At 36.6% G+C, this 16,223-nt stretch overlaps 1 protein-coding gene and 1 long non-coding RNA gene across 2 annotated transcripts; one reads left to right on the top strand and one right to left on the bottom strand.

Moving 5' to 3' along the window:
• Nucleotides 1–6,808: 6,808 nt before the first annotated feature.
• On the top strand, nucleotides 6,809–8,375 carry LOC108846010 (uncharacterized). The gene is made up of 2 exons (XR_001948586.2): nucleotides 6,809–7,900; nucleotides 8,094–8,375. It is a non-coding gene; the product is annotated as an uncharacterized LOC108846010 (long non-coding RNA).
• A 59-nt stretch (nucleotides 8,376–8,434) lies between these two features.
• Nucleotides 8,435–9,406, bottom strand: LOC108845112 (putative 1-phosphatidylinositol-3-phosphate 5-kinase FAB1D). Its single transcript, XM_018618377.2, has 4 exons — nucleotides 9,068–9,406; nucleotides 8,749–8,988; nucleotides 8,600–8,666; nucleotides 8,435–8,508 (listed from the first exon to the last, which is right to left on the bottom strand). The coding sequence occupies exons 1-4, from the start codon at nucleotides 9,248–9,250 to the stop codon at nucleotides 8,435–8,437; spliced, it is 564 nt and encodes a 187-aa protein (XP_018473879.1). The 5' UTR covers nucleotides 9,251–9,406.
• Between the last annotated feature and the right edge of the window lie 6,817 nt (nucleotides 9,407–16,223).

The raw sequence follows: 16,223 nt of genomic DNA on the forward strand, positions 1-16,223 counted from the left end.
CTTGTGTCAAAATATCAGCTCAATCTCACCGTGGAAGGTTTTCATCCATAGCTAAACTTCTGACGCATCTGTGAAGTTCTGCACCTCAAAGAGCTCCATAATAACCAAAGTTCTCTAGGACGTATTTTAACCTGAAAATACCCTAAAATATACTCCAAACATATATAATAGACCCAATAAAGCATTGTGTTCCAAAAAAAAGTGTTCCAAAAAAAAGACTCAATAAAGCATATATACCATGGGGTAAAAGTAGTAAAATTCATGATATATCAACTTCTCCTGACTTATCACTTTGCTTGTCCTCAAGCAAAACATATATAGAATAGTCTTGTGAAAGAAATTTGAAAACGACATAGACTCACACAATTTAATTACAACATTGCAGTGTAAATTCTTTTGTATTGAGTATTGAACTGAAAAGTTATAGAAACCCTAACAATACTTCAGAAATTTTATCTAATTTTTAATAAAATACTATTATGTATTTAACTCAAACATATATAAATTTCAAACATTAAAAATAATAAATTCAAATATAAATTTAGTTCTTAGTAGTTTTTAAATGTAGTTAAAATTACGATTAAAATGTATTACCATTTATCACATATTAAAAATGGTAGTTTCAAAAAAAAAAGAAGAAAGGTGTAATTTTAAAAGTTATATAATAAAGAGGGTATTTATCAAAGTATCCCTTTTTATGTTTATTCCGATCTTGAATTAGACTCCATATTGGATCTTATGGGCCATTGACTAGAAAAATATCTAGATATATGCCAAGCTGTAGTGTACATTAAAAATCTGTGTTTTTAAACCGAATGGATCTGATGGTTATACCAGGTCGACCATGAAACCGATCACGTAACCAGATTAGATATAATAACTGGTTTGAATATGAACCGGTAAAGTAGTCCGATTAGATCTCAAATTAATTACACTCTATAAAATCAATAAAAATATCAAAATATATAAACTAACCATATGAACAAAAGAGTTTATATGTATAATGTTTTATATATGATATTTATTTATGTTTTAATTATGTATCATATTTACCATCTTTACCTTTAAATTTCTATATTCAAAAGTTATTGAATCCGATTATTGAATTAGGTCTGACTCGGTCGAATCATATTAAACTGCGATCCTAATAGTTATCCGGTTCAGATTTCACTCCAGTTATAAAATATTGTTGAAAACTAGAACGTGGCCAGTGTTTTGGTGTTCACTGAGAAGTGACCAATCAACCCACACAGATATAATAGACAGTTTTAAAAGCTATTTACTTGAAAATGTTTTCCTTTTGTAACAGAAGCAAGACAAGTTGTGAAGAATAAAAGAGATCAAATGGTTGGATGATCAAAACCAACAAAAATGAAATATGTTTTTTAAAGTTAAGATTAACAAACCAAAGGTTAAAAACATATTAGTTTATAAGAATAATATTGGATATCAGTTACTCTTCACAATAGATGTATTATAGTTTGTTATATGCTTTCGAACACTAAAAATGTCACAACAAACTTTTTAACCAAGTAAGCCTAATATGTTGTAAACAAATTATGAAACTAAAAACAAGAGAAAGATATGAAAAAATTGTAACGCTCCGACCATCCACGGTTAATGGGTTACCCATGTCTGTTCGACGGGCGGTGCGTTAACTTTCTGAAAACATGAAAGTCATGTTTAATGACCATATAATCACCACATGATATTTCTCTGTGCTTTGGCATCACTCGCACAATATCGCGAATCACTTCCCGATACGTCACCCATCCTTCCACTATTCCAGCCCAAGCACGCTTAACTCTGGAGTTCTAAATATATGTGCTCCCGAAAAGGTAAGTACACTTTGGTGACATAGATAGCTAAATCAATTCTCTTAAGCCATTCCATATATCACAATTTGGGATGTTACAATTCACCTCCTCTCAAAGAACGCAACATCGTGGTTGCACTCAACGACAGGTCTCATGACGCCTCTCGGATCAGAACCGAGATGGCTAACCAGCTCTGATACCACTTTGTCATGCCCCGACCGTCCACTGCTAATGGGCCACCCGCACCTGCTCTCTCGGTCTGTGGGCAACATCCCGTCCGAAGGAGGACGGTGCATTACTTTTGCGAAAGCCTGTAAGTCATGTTTACTGATCCTACAATTAGCACATGACATTTTCCTGTGCTTTGACCTCCATCATTCCACTACTCCAGCCCAAGCACAATTAACTCTGGAATTCTAAATAGGTGTTTTCCCGAAAAGGTAAGTGCACTTTGATGATATCGGTAGCTAAATCAATTCTCTTAAGCCTTTTCATATATCACAACTCAGTGTGTTAAAAAATAGTTGTAGCTAACAAATAGAAAGTTGATAAGTATGAAAAATGAGAAAAAAAGTTCATTTGATTCTAAATAATGATGCAAAATAAAAGATAAATAAATAATATAGGGAAATCCTATTTTTCACTTTGAATGTAGCAGATTTTAAAGTCTGGAAAGCATATTTAAAGAGTTTCGAAAACCTTCATCTCAGTTGAGAAGTTTGGCCAAGTTTTTGGATCCTTTATCATTTCAATCAGCTCCTTGCAGTTTGTCCCAAAACTCTGACAGTTCGAATGTTGAAGCATACTCTCCATTCCCCATCTTAGCGTTTCCAGTTCTGAATGTAATGCTAACTCGCGCCTCCTTGAGTTCTGTGTCCCCATGAACTGGATATTCCCCATACTATCCCTCCAAACCCATCCTAAGCCACTGAAATGATCTTTAGAAGTCCATGTACCATCCACCATACAAATATAATTCAAGCTTAATACTTGTGGTTTTTCAACGTTAATTGCCTGCGGAGGAATATATATATATAAACACTAATTTAATAAGGAAATTTATAAATTAATCGTATATCATAACTAAATTTTAGAATTTCAATCAAATAATAAATATTTCAGTTATTACACTTTCAAATTGGCATGCATGTATTTAAACTTAAAGTGTCATGCATATATTTAAACTTAAATTTATTAAGTATGCAGAGACTACAATCAAATTAATAATTTTTCAGTCACGAATTAAGATAGTGTAAAATATAAAAATATTTAATAATATAATAAAATAATAAAATAAGAAAATAAGAAAATAAGAAAAATAAAAAAATAAAAAAATAATGTAAATCTATGGTCTCATAATTAAGACAAATTAATAATTATATCTATAAGGTTATATTAAAGAACTATTTTATGTATTTTTTTATTCATTGTGAAGTCCATCATTAATTTTTCTAAATATCTCAAAATACTTTGAATAACAAAGGACTCATCTCAAATATATATAAAAATTTTCATTTTTAGGGGTTAGAGTGTACAATCTAAAAGTTTAGACCAAAATGGTGGATAAATCTGCACATTTCAAAAATTTCACACCAAGTTGAAAAGAAGCAAAAAAACAGGATGATGCCCAATCAAAAAAAGTGATGGTGTTTAATGGCTGATTTTATACTTTTAAGATTTTTAATTATAGATCTCTTAATAAACAATATAATGTGAGATTATTTTATATTATTTTAAAAATAATTTTATAACAATGCATATATATTATGGGTTAAGAATTTAAATTTGACTAAACGAAATTACTAACGTTTAATTTTGATGCACTATTTTATTTAAGTATAATTTTGATGCATTGTTTTGTTTACGTATAATTTTGATACATATAAAGTAAAAATTCAATAAATTGATCAACACAACTAAATAATAATTTTTCAGTCACAAATTGAGATAGTCTAAAATATAACAATGTTCAATAATATAATATAATAATAAAAAATAATGTAAATAAATGCTCTCAACTAAAGACAAATTAATATTTATATGTATAAGGTTATATTAAAGAACTATTTTATGTGTTGTTCTTTATTCATTGTGAAGTCCATCATTAATTTTTCTAAATACTTTGAATAACAAAGATCCATCTCAAATATATATAAAATTTGTATTTTTAAGGGATAGAGTGTACAATCTAAAAGTTTAGACCAAAATGTTGGATAAGCCAGCACATTTCGAGAGTTTCGCACCAAATTAAAAAGAAACAAAAAAACAGGAACCTAAGATGGAAAAATATGAAAGCTGGACCAAATTTTCTCAATCTGAAAATTCAGCATAGCCAAACCATATATTAAAACGTTAAATATTAAATTTTCCTTCAAATAGCTCGTCTATTTGATGCATGTTGATGGATAGTTTGTTCCATGTTTGTACTTCTCAATTTGTTCAGTGAACCAAGTCGGCCTCGTTTGAGTGACTGTATTGGCATTGGATGATGCCTAGTAAAAAATAATGATGGTGTTTAATGGTTGAGGGTATACTTTTATGTTTATTATGTATAGATCTCTTAATAAACAATATATTGTGAAGTGCATCATTAAATTTTCTTAATATTTTAAAATACTTTGAATAACAAAGAACCCATCTCAAATATGTATAAAATTTTGTATTTTTAGGGGATAGATTGTACAATGTAAAAGTTTAGACCAAAATGTTGGATAAATCTGCACATTTCAAGAACTTCGCACCAAATTGAAAAGAAACAAAAAAAAACAGGAACCTAAGCTGGAAAAATATGAAAGGTGGACCAATTTTTTTTCAATCTGAAATTTGATTCACCATAGCCAAACCATATATTAAAATGTTAAATATTATTTTTTCTTCAAATAGCTCGTCTCTTTGATGCAGGTTGATGGCTTGTTTGTTCCATGTTTGTACTTGTCAACTTGTTCAGTGAACCAAGAGTCGGCTTCGTTTGAGTGACTGTGTTGGCACTGGATGATGCCTACTCAAAAATAATGATGGTGTTTAATGGTTGATGGTATACTTTTATGTTTGTTATGTATAGATCTCTTAATAAACAATATATTGTGAGATTATTTTATACTATTTTAAAAATAATTTTATAAAAATTCATATATACTATGGGTTAAGAATTTAAATTTGACTAAAGGAAATTACTAACGTATACTTTTGATGCACTATTTTGTGTAAGTATAATTTTGATGTATATTTTGTTTACGTATAATTTTGATACATATAAAGTAAAAGTTCAATAAACTGATTAACACAATAAATTAATATTTTTCAGTCACGAATTGAGATAATGTAAGGTATAAAAATATTCAATAATATAATAAACAATAAAAAGAGTTTTTGCACTAGATATCAAAAACATTGTTCATAATTAGGTAATCCTAAAAGTATCCTTATTGGGATTACTTGCCACCGTCGGTTGCAAACAAAAACTGGCAATAATGCAAATAATTATCTATTTCTTTCTCTTTTGTGCAAAAACCCAAAGGGATCTATAATAAACTAATGCATCACTTGATTATATGAAAATATCTTCTCCGAAAATATATTATCCTCTCCGAAAACCAAACGGATCTGTAATAAACTAATGTATCACTTGATTATATGCAAATAACATATCCTTATATCCAGATATCTTGTTACAAAACCACGGATTTATATGAAAATATCTTCACAAACTAATGCATCACTTGATTATGAAGTAATATACCGGATATACAATAAAAAATCTGATATATATATATATATATATATATATATATATATATATATATATACATGATGATGATTTTGTAATCATGGTGGCCTATCTGGTATCATATCCTTATATCCAGATATCTCGTTAGAAACCACAAGTTTATATGAAAATATCTTCACAAACTAATGCATCACTTATTATGAAGTAATATACCGGATATACAATAAGAAATCTGGTTATATATATATATATATATATATATATATATATATATATATATGTATATATATGATGATTTTGTAATCATCCAATGTATGTTTTGACTCGAATAACATGGTACATTTTTCATTTTGTAGTTTTCATGATATACTTATAGAATATACGGATATTTGATCTCGTATCCGGTAGATCACTACCATATGAGTTTGTAGTAATCTTTAGGCTTCCTATATATAGGTCGTCACTATAGCCACTGGTCTGACATATACTATATGGTGACCTATCTGGTATCATATCCTTATATCCACATATTTCGTTAAAAAAACAACAAATTTATATGAAAATATATTCGCAAACTAATGCATCACTTGATTATGAAGTAATATACCGGATATACAATAAGAAATCTGGTTATATATATAGATGATGATGATTTTGTAACTGGTTATAGAGATATATATATATATACATATCCTTATATCCAGATTTCTCGTTAGAAAATCACAAATTTATATGAAAATATCTTCACAAACTAATGCATCACTTGATTATGAAGTAATATACCGGATATACAATAAGAAATATGGTTATAACCGGTTTCTTAGCCTTGTTTAGCAAAATATAACTGATTTCTTAGCTTTGTTTACTTTTTCAATAGTTCCAAAAATAAAATTGATAAATGGTCAAAACAACCGGTTGCAGGTTACTTCTATGTATCAATCACGTGTGTTCTTAAGGACATAATTAAAAAGAGATGCCAATTTGACAAGATTCTCAAATTATTAAAAAGTTTGCATGAATCTACAATTACCACACAGAATCTTGATATTGAACTAAATAGGCCTAATAAAAATTAGTGTAAATATATGATCTCATAATAAAAACAAATTAATAGTTTGTAATAACATAATTATCGAGCATTAATAATAATAGGTATAAGTTTATACGAAAGAACTATTTTATGTGTAGTTCTTTATTCAATGTGAAGTCCATCATTAAAATTTTCTTAATATTTCAAAATACTTTGAATAACAAAGGACCCATCTCAAATATGTATAAAATTTTGTATTTTTAGGGGTACAATCTAAAAGTTTTAGACCAAAAGGGTGGATAAATCTGTAAAGTTGAAGAACTTTGCACCAAATTGAAAAGAAAGAAAAAGAAGAGGAACCTAAGATGCAAAAATAAGAAAGCTGCACCAAAATCAAAAATTCTCCATCTGAGATTCGATTCACCGGTGGCTGGCTATAGACCCGACGGATCAACGAACGAAGATCAAAGAGAAGACAACAAGGAATGTTGCTTGACTGTTGTTGGTCTGAAGAGAAAGAAAACAGCGGCGGAGAATGAGTGTTGCTTGTTGGAAGAGACGATAAAATTTTGTTCTCTCTGAGTCTCTGTTCACTTTCCCCCGTCAATTCCATGATTGCGGGATGATTCTTCTAGGTTGTTTTCTCATTGGTACCAGAGGATCGAGCTCTAGGGAGCAGCGGCTCCGTGTGCTAGCTAGCTAGCTCGAAGGTTGATATCCTTCTCTCTCTTCTGCGCATCATAAAACCTTCTTCTAACCAACCAACCAGGAGACACCGCTAGATTAAGCGGATGGTTATCAGTGGTAGATGGGAAACAAGTTTCTGATGGCTTGGCTGAAAGAAGAGAAGTTGGTTGGTTAGAAGCATGTTCTTATCAGATTCACACGTCATGGCCCAATTATCTTGGTTTAGAAAGGCAACTGCTGCTAATCTTATTTGCAAGATATGTTCTACCAAGTCAAAAGTCATGTTTTGGATTGGGAAGACAGTGGCCCGCCCAATGGGTCATCTTTGTGTTCATTATGTGGTGTTGGAAGAAGAGCATTTGTTTTTTCTTGAGTTTGGACAGAGGAGACACAAGGTGGTCACATGGGTGAGTAACGTGTTGTGTGTTGCTATGATTTCTGCGACAAGGACTTCATTTGGCGGATTTCTACTCTTCTTATATGGTTATGCTTTGCAAATCTTGAGTTCCTTTGTAAATCTTTCTAATTGTCAAATAATGTCCGAAATGGGGTGTTTTTACCATAGGGCACATGATAACTGTAAAGATACAGACATGGGTTTTGAGGAGTTTTTAGAGCCGCTTTAAGCTTCTCTTGCAGGTCAGTTTTATGTGTTGTCTTTGTGGAGATAGGTTTTTAAGAAACGTGCTTAGGTTTTTTTGAGTAAATGTCTTGTGGAGATAAACGGTTATGGACGAGATAGGAGATGGATGCAATTACATTTTTTTTGTCTCATCCTGAGGGTGTTTTGTGAGTTAACTTATGTTTACATTACTGATTCTCAAATTTTAAGAAGAAGAAGAACGCTGGGAAAAAGGCAGGTGGGTGGTGAAAAGGAGCACAGCTTCGAAAGAAGCAAAGAAGAGGAAAGAGGAAGGAGCATCAGCGCCAAAAGCGTGTGAGGATTAGCTTGCGTGTGCTTGAAAAGCAGTGGCTGTGGGCATGATCATATATGTAGAATTGCTTTACCCCTTTGTGACTCTATAGTCAACGGATATGAAATGAATGTTTAAAAGACTGGACTGGACCTCTTATTTACAGACTAGTAATAATGTCTTTAGTAGATCCTCAAACATTTACATATTCACAGGTTGATGCGCTTTCTCACGTTCCTTTGATCTATGTTTCTGCCATTCACTTGCCATCCAACTGAAACTCCTTTTGCATGAATTCCATAAACCTTCGCTTATAGCTCTCTGGATCAATCACTGTTGGTTGTATGCAACATCCAATAGTAGATTTCAGTGCTGACTCCACTGCTTTCTTCCAGTCATACGGTCCTAGGTTAATCAATTATACCACAGATCAACTCATGGCTAAATTGATCAACGCCAATGAAGAGCGAGTAATCCATGACTCGTACGCTCTGCAATTAATTTATATTTTTATTACTAAAGACAGTTGCTTTAGTTAGAAAGTGAATAGACTGAGATGGAACGAAAACATACACTGAGAAACTCGGTGTCATTCCGCAGAGCTACTTCAAAGCTCGTTTTAGAGTTAGGGCTGATTTCATACGGCCAAAACTTCATGATGTTGCTGAAGTCTTCATCGAGTAACACTTCCGCTGTGCTAGGAGCTAAGCGACCCTTTGTGCTTCCTTTTAGATCGTATTGCGCTACAAGTTTCAGGTTGAAATTCAAATTCTCCATGACCATCACAAACATTGGTCCATTTCTAGTCGTCACCTGCAAAATATATGCTTAAGCTAGTTAAAGAATCAGCCTTGTAAGAGAAGAAACAGAACTAATGAAAGAAAAAAAGCACCTGATAGATTCCGAATATTTTGGCTAAAAGAGTTTTCTTGTTTGAGTTGAAGTACTCAAAGTATTTGGCTCCTAGCGTTGTTGAAAAATAGTCGAACTCATCTGTTTTTAACTCCTTAACTATCAACAGCTGATCGATGCTTCTGGCAAAATACGCTCCACTCTTACCCCTTTGGCTTCCCATTTACGGCATTGACTTAAGGATGCGATGTAGTGTGATTCAGAGAAGTTGCATCTTCTCCTCAAATTGATGAAAGAATCTTCATTAGTGAGAAGCCATGGTTACCGGATTTGGTGCGTAGGAGAGAGGCATATTGGTTCATTTCGGTTTTGTCATTACATTTCGGTTTAGTTAAATGTACATAATTCATCCGGTTTGTCCCGGTTAGCTGATTAGGATCAAGTGTATATAGTCACCGTTTTCTGTCTTATCAATACTAACAGAAAAGTTTCCTTATCTTGTCTTCTTCCTCCTCTCTCCTGCGATACCTTTTCTCCATAATCGCTTGAGCAAGAAGCAACAATTTCTGTTCATTTGTTTTACTAAAATGGTATCAGAGCGTTGAGCACAGCTCAACATCGTTTCCATCTTCTCATTTCGGTTCGATCGAGCTCTGTTTCGAGGTTTTCTCCTCTGTTTTGTGTTCGTTCGACCTCCATTTTCTGGGTTTCTTTCTTAGATCGACGTTTTGTTACGATGGTTGTTACACTCCGTCGCAGTCGCCGTCGCTCTACGCGTGCTGGTAGCACGAATCCCTCTGGTAGCTCCCCCGCCGTTCCTGGGGTTCTTACAGCTTCCTCCCTTCGCGATTCGTTTACCCTAGCCGCCGCCATGAATCCAGACAACGTTCACTCTCCGCTGTATCTCCATCACGCGGATCATCCAGGCTTGCAGATCGTTTCCGTACAGCTGGATGGATCCAACTACACCCCATGGTGTTCTGCCATGAAGATCGCTCTTGACGCGAAGAACAAGATCGCTTTCGTCGACGGTTCTCTACCACGTCCTGACTCCGGTGACCCTTTGCTCAGGATCTGGTCTCGCTGCAACAGCATGGTCAAGTCATGGCTGCTTAACTCTGTTTCTAAACAGATCTATGGTAGTATTTTATCTTTTGATGATGCTACTGAGATTTGGGATGATTTGCACAATCGTTTTCACAAGACAAATTTGCCTAGAACTTTTCAGCTGATACAATAGATCCAAGACCTTCGCCAAGGCTCTATGGACCTCTCAAGTTACTACACAACGCTCAAGACCCTTTGGGATAATCTGGATGGCGCTGAGCCTTCTGAGATGTGCTTGTGTTGCAACACCTTCAACTGTGTCAGTCAGCGTTCTGCAAAGGCAAAGGTAGAGCGGGGTCGTATCATTAAATTCCTATCTGGCTTGAGTGAGAAATACTCCATCATTCGTAGCCAAATCATAATGAAAAAGCCCATACCTGATCTTGCTGAGATTTGCAATATCCTCGATCAAGATGACAGTCAACGACAGTTTAACTCTGTCGTTGCTCCTGCTGCCTTTCATGTTAGTCATGACTCGTCTCAGTCTGCTAACTCTCAGCCTGTTGCGCCATCTACTGACAACAGTACCTCTCAACCTGGAGCTTTGAATGCTTTTCACAAGAAGACCGGACCTATCTGCTCTCACTGCAACAACACTGGACATGTTGTGGACCGTTGTTACAAGCTTCATGGTTACCCGGTTGGTTGGAAGAAAGGTAAATGGGGTTCTGATAAGTCTAAAACTACTGCAGTCACTGCTAATGTTTCTGCCCAAGAGCGTCCATCTCCTGTCTCAGGTTTGGACAATCTTGTTGGTCAGTTAAACAAAGACCAAATCCAGAACTTCATTGCCTATTTCAGCTCCCAACTCCAGACTAAGTCTACTGAGTCTTCCTTGGTTAATGTCTCTCAACGTGATGCTCCTTCTGGTATTACGTTTTCCTCCTCTACATTCAACTTTGCTGGTCTTTTAAGTCTCGCTAATTGCGTTACTGACATACAAACTTGGATCATTGACTCCGGCGCTACTCATCATGTTTCACATGATAGAAGTGCTTTTATAAGTCTTGATACTTCTGTTCATCACTTTGTGAACCTTCCTAATGGTTCTAAAATCAAAGTTGGTGGTATTGGTCAGATAAAGCTCACTGCAACTCTGACTTTACGAAATGTTCTCTTCATTCCAGAATTCAGACTTAACCTCATGAGCATCAGTTGTCTGACATCCGATCTTGGTGCTCGAGTGACTTTTGATTCTGGCTGTTTTGAAATACAGGATCCTTCCAGGGGGTCGATGATTGGAAGGGGTAGAAGGACAACAAACTTGTACGTATTGGATCTGGATGCTGAGGAACATCTGGACTCGACTGCGTCTTCTATTTTTCTTTCTAATGCTGTTGTTGATGCTTCTATTTGGCACCAACGTTTTGGCCATTCTTCTTTTAAGAGACTAGAACTTCTACATGATGTACTTGGGATTTCTAAGGCTAAGAATAAAGGATTGTTACATTGTGAGATTTGCCATCGAGCCAAACAAAAGAAGTTATCTTATTCCTTGAATCCTAAGTTATGTTCTCACCCTTTTGAGCTGTTACACATCGATGTTTGGGGGCCGTTTTCTGAATCTACACAAGAGGGTTATCGCTACTTCCTCACGATAGTTGATGACCATACACGAGCTACTTGGGTCTACTTACTGAAGTTGAAGAGTGACGTTCTCACTGTATTCCCAGAGTTCATCACTATGGTCGAGACACAATACTCAGCTAAAGTGAAAGCAGTACGCTCAGATAACGCACCTGAACTTCGTTTTGATGCTCTTTACAAAGCCAAAGGCATTATACCTTATCACTGCTGTCCAGAGACGCCTGAACAGAACTCTGTCGTCGAAAGGAAGCATCAGCACATCCTCAACGTAGCTCGTGCATTGATGTTCCAATCCGGCGTTCCACTGAGCTTCTGGGGTGATTGTATTCTCACTTCGGTGTTTCTTATCAACCGTACTCCGTCTCCGGTGATCTCTAACAAGACACCTCATGAGTTACTCACTGGCAAGCTTCCTGACTACAAACTCTTAAAGACATTTGGTTGCCTCTGCTACGCTAGCACCTCTCCCAAACAACGTCACAAATTTCAGGACAGAGCTCGTGCTTGCATCTTCCTTGGCTATCCCTCAGGTTACAAAGGCTATAAGCTTCTTGATATAGAAATCAACTCTGTCTTCATTACTCGAAACGTGGTTTTCCATGAAGAGTTGTTTCCTTATCTTCAAACGTCTAACCCTACTGGTTATGAGGAGTTCTTTCCTCGGTTGTACACTGCAACTCCTGGATCTTCTGAGCCCTCATCTAGTTCCCCTGCTATCTATGTTCCTTCAGAGACTTCTGCTTCGGCTTCTCTTCCTGCTAAACGTGTTTCACGACCACCAAAGCATCTTCAAGATTATCATTGTTCCTCTGCAGCTGTTTCTACAGAACATCCTATATCAAACGTTCTGTCCTATGATGCATTATCGGACCCTTTCTTGATCTTCATCAACGCTCTCAACAGCATCACTGAGCCGTCAACTTATGCTCAAGCTATCAAGTTCAAGGAGTGGTGCGATGCTATGGGAATCGAAATTACAGCTCTTGAGGATAATGATACTTGGATTGTTTGCTCATTACCAGCAGGAAAACAAGCAGTGGGATGCAAATGGGTGTTCAAAATCAAGCTTAATGCTGATGGAACCATCGAGAGATATAAAGCACGTCTTGTCGCCAAGGGTTATACTCAGCAAGAAGGTTTGGACTATGTTGAGACTTTCTCTCCTGTTGCAAAGGCAGCTACTGTGAAACTTCTTCTTGCCGTGGCAGCTGCAAAAGGATGGTCATTGACTCAACTCGACATATCCAACGCCTTTCTTAACGGGGATTTAGAGGAAGAAATCTATATGACTCTTCCACCTGGATACTCACCTAGACAGGGGGAATCATTTCCACCGAATGCAGTATGCAAATTAAAGAAATCCCTCTACGGTTTAAAGCAGGCTTCTCGGCAGTGGTTCCTGAAGTTTTCAGAGTGCCTTCTCCAGTTGGGTTTTACTACATCTTCCGGTGATCATACGCTCTTCACCAAACACTCTGGTAATGTCTATATGGCCGTCTTGGTTTATGTCGACGACATTATCATTGCAAGCAGTTGTGATCACGCTACAGAGCTCCTCAAAGCTGCTCTGCAAGCTTCTTTTAAACTCAGAGATTTGGGACAACTTCGTTACTTCCTAGGTCTCGAGATAGCTCGCTCCTCTGCTGGGATTACTTTGTGTCAACGCAAGTACATCCTTGATCTTCTCACAGAGACTGGACTGCTAGGCTGCAAACCTGCGTCAATCCCTATGGACCCCAGCGTCAAGCTTTCATCTGAAGATGGTGAACTTTTAGAGAATGCAGTACAGTATCGTCGTCTTGTTGGGAAGCTTCTCTACTTGACGTTTACACGTCCTGACATCACTTTTGCCGTACACAAGTTATGTCAGTTCACCGCTTCTCCTCGTGCTCCACATCTTCATGCCGCTTATAAGGTCTTACATTACTTGAAAGGCACGATTGGGCAAGGTCTCTTCTATTCCTCGACATCTGACTTGAAGCTCTCTGCCTTTGCGGATGCTGATTGGGGAACCTGTCCTGACACTTGTCGCAGTGTCTCAGGCCTTTGCGTGTTTGTTGGTCCTGCTCTTGTCACTTGGAAATCCAACAAACAAGACACTGTTTCATGCTCTTCTGCAGAATCAGAATACCGAGCCATGGCTGAAGCTGTCCGAGAGATGATTTGGTTTCGGAACCTTCTGCAAGATCTTTGGGTTGACAGTCAAGGTCCGGCTCCTCTGTTCTGTGACAACACTGCTGCTATTCACATAGCAAACAACGCCGTGTTTCATGAGCGAACCAAACACGTCGAGCGTGATTGTCATGTTGTTCGTGAGCGAGTTAAATCAGGAATGATCAAGACTCTACACGTCCGTTCAGAGAATCAGTTAGCAGACATTTTAACTAAACCTCTATACCCTGGTCCCTTCCGTCATCTATTGAGCAAGATGGAGTTTATTAACATATATGCTCCATCTTGAGGGGAAATATTGGTTCATTTCGGTTTTGTCATTACATTTCGGTTTAGTTAAATGTACATAATTCATCCGGTTTGTCCCGGTTAGCTGATTAGGATCAAGTGTATATAGTCACCGTTTTCTGTCTTATCAATACTAACAGAAAAGTTTCCTTATCTTGTCTTCTTCCTCCTCTCTCCTGCGATACCTTTTCTCCATAATCGCTTGAGCAAGAAGCAACAATTTCTGTTCATTTGTTTTACTAAAAAAGCAATGTAGGTCGAGATTTCTTCTTCGCAAGCAGGTTCTACAGTCAACGCGTCCGTTCTCATCCGGTTAAACTCAAAACGTGGCAGAGTGGCCAAGAAGAGGTTGGATATGGTGAGTCTATTACGGAGGATGTTAAATTCTCGTTTGAGAAGCCCTTTTATTTCCTTCATCTCGTTAATGTCAGTTCCTTTAAGCAATATCTGAAACAAAACCCCAAAAACTCTCAAGAAAGCATATATGTTAAACTGTTATTGAAAAAGGAGACTCTTAATGATTTAATTACCGTCAAACTTTCACACCCTTGAAAGTGAACTAACGTATGTTAATAAAGAGTTAAAAATTAAATCAAAAATGCTTAGATACGTTACAAACGTATGTTAATTAAGAAGCTTTTGTGAGCGTTCCTTAGTGCCAGGCGTCCCTCTGTTGATGGCCGTGAAGTCAATCGACTCATACGGCGCTGCATCGTTCGCCAACGAGAAAGCAGTTCTAGATAATCTCGGAGACGACTGCGACGAGATCGTGTGGTGTTACCTTGACCGATTGTCTCCCATCATCGACGATCTTTCTCGGCCAAGGAAGCCAGGAGCATGACGTCATCAAAGCGTGTTTCCTCTCCGGATTAGGCGCAGAGATCCCCGACGACACGACAGTGGCGAGCGTGCGTAAGAATTCTATGGAAGGGATCGATTCGCGACGAGAGCCAGGGATTCACCACTAATCGTAGGATGAAACTGAGGTTGGAGGCGGCAGCTATGGCGGAGGAGGAAATAGAAGGCGCAGCGGAAGGAGACTTCAAAGGTAAATTCGAAGGTCTTGGTCAATCTATTAGATGTGTTCTCTTTGATATAGGATTTTTGATTTTGAGTAACTTTGAGGATATGGATTTAGTATTAGGAGAAATCAAGGAACCAGTAGTATAAGAAACAGTCATGAAGATGAGTTGTAGCTTGTTAAGTGTTTGTTTGGTGGCAGGAGGTTTTCTCCATAGGAGCCATTGAGTTTCCAACCTCTTCCCTGCAAATTACATTTTCATGCCTACCTTTATCATCTCCACAATCTTCGTTTGAGTCTAGAGATATCTTCCATGTCACCATCATTCGTTGCTTTGTTTCTCTTCTTCATGCCTTTCCATGTCTGAAACTCCTACTCTCAGAAAGCAGTGCCTTTGCAATCATTCAGATTTCAGAACTGAAAAAGAAAATTTGGATTTTTATTAGCCTTTGGTTGACTGCAACTACACATCTTTGTTTTCTACTACATCATGGATTCGCCTCTGCATCTTATGTACACCATCCTTCCTTAGCATTGATACAGGTGTTGTATATTTATTTTTAGTTTTCATTTTCTCTAGGTTCAAAACTTAAGAAGGTGTATTTGAGCTGACTTATCTCCTCCTGCTTTGCAAATTATGTTGGCTCCTGAAAAACATATATTCTCTGCGTCTCCTCACCTTGTGTTTGTATTTTCCTCTGGCAGGTTATGCTTTTGTGTATTTTGAGGACAAGCGTGATGCCGAAGATGCTATCCGTGGGATTGACAATATCCCTTTTGGCTATGAGAAACGCAAGCTCTCTGTCGAATGGGTTAAGGTATCTCTCTCCCTCTTTCTCCTTTTCTTATGACTTATATGAAAACTCCGGTGGTAACACAACCGGAAAAAAAAATACTATTTACCTAAGAACCTACAAAAGTTTCTACCAATAATCTGTATTTTCTTAACATTATTTCTTAATCTACATTTATTAATAAACTATTCTAAGAACCTAAATCTTGGTCCTAGCAATAAGGATGC

Source organism: Raphanus sativus, chromosome 3, assembly GCF_000801105.2.
Source record: "Raphanus sativus cultivar WK10039 chromosome 3, ASM80110v3, whole genome shotgun sequence".
In the NCBI taxonomy this organism is placed as follows: Eukaryota; Viridiplantae; Streptophyta; class Magnoliopsida; order Brassicales; family Brassicaceae; genus Raphanus; species Raphanus sativus.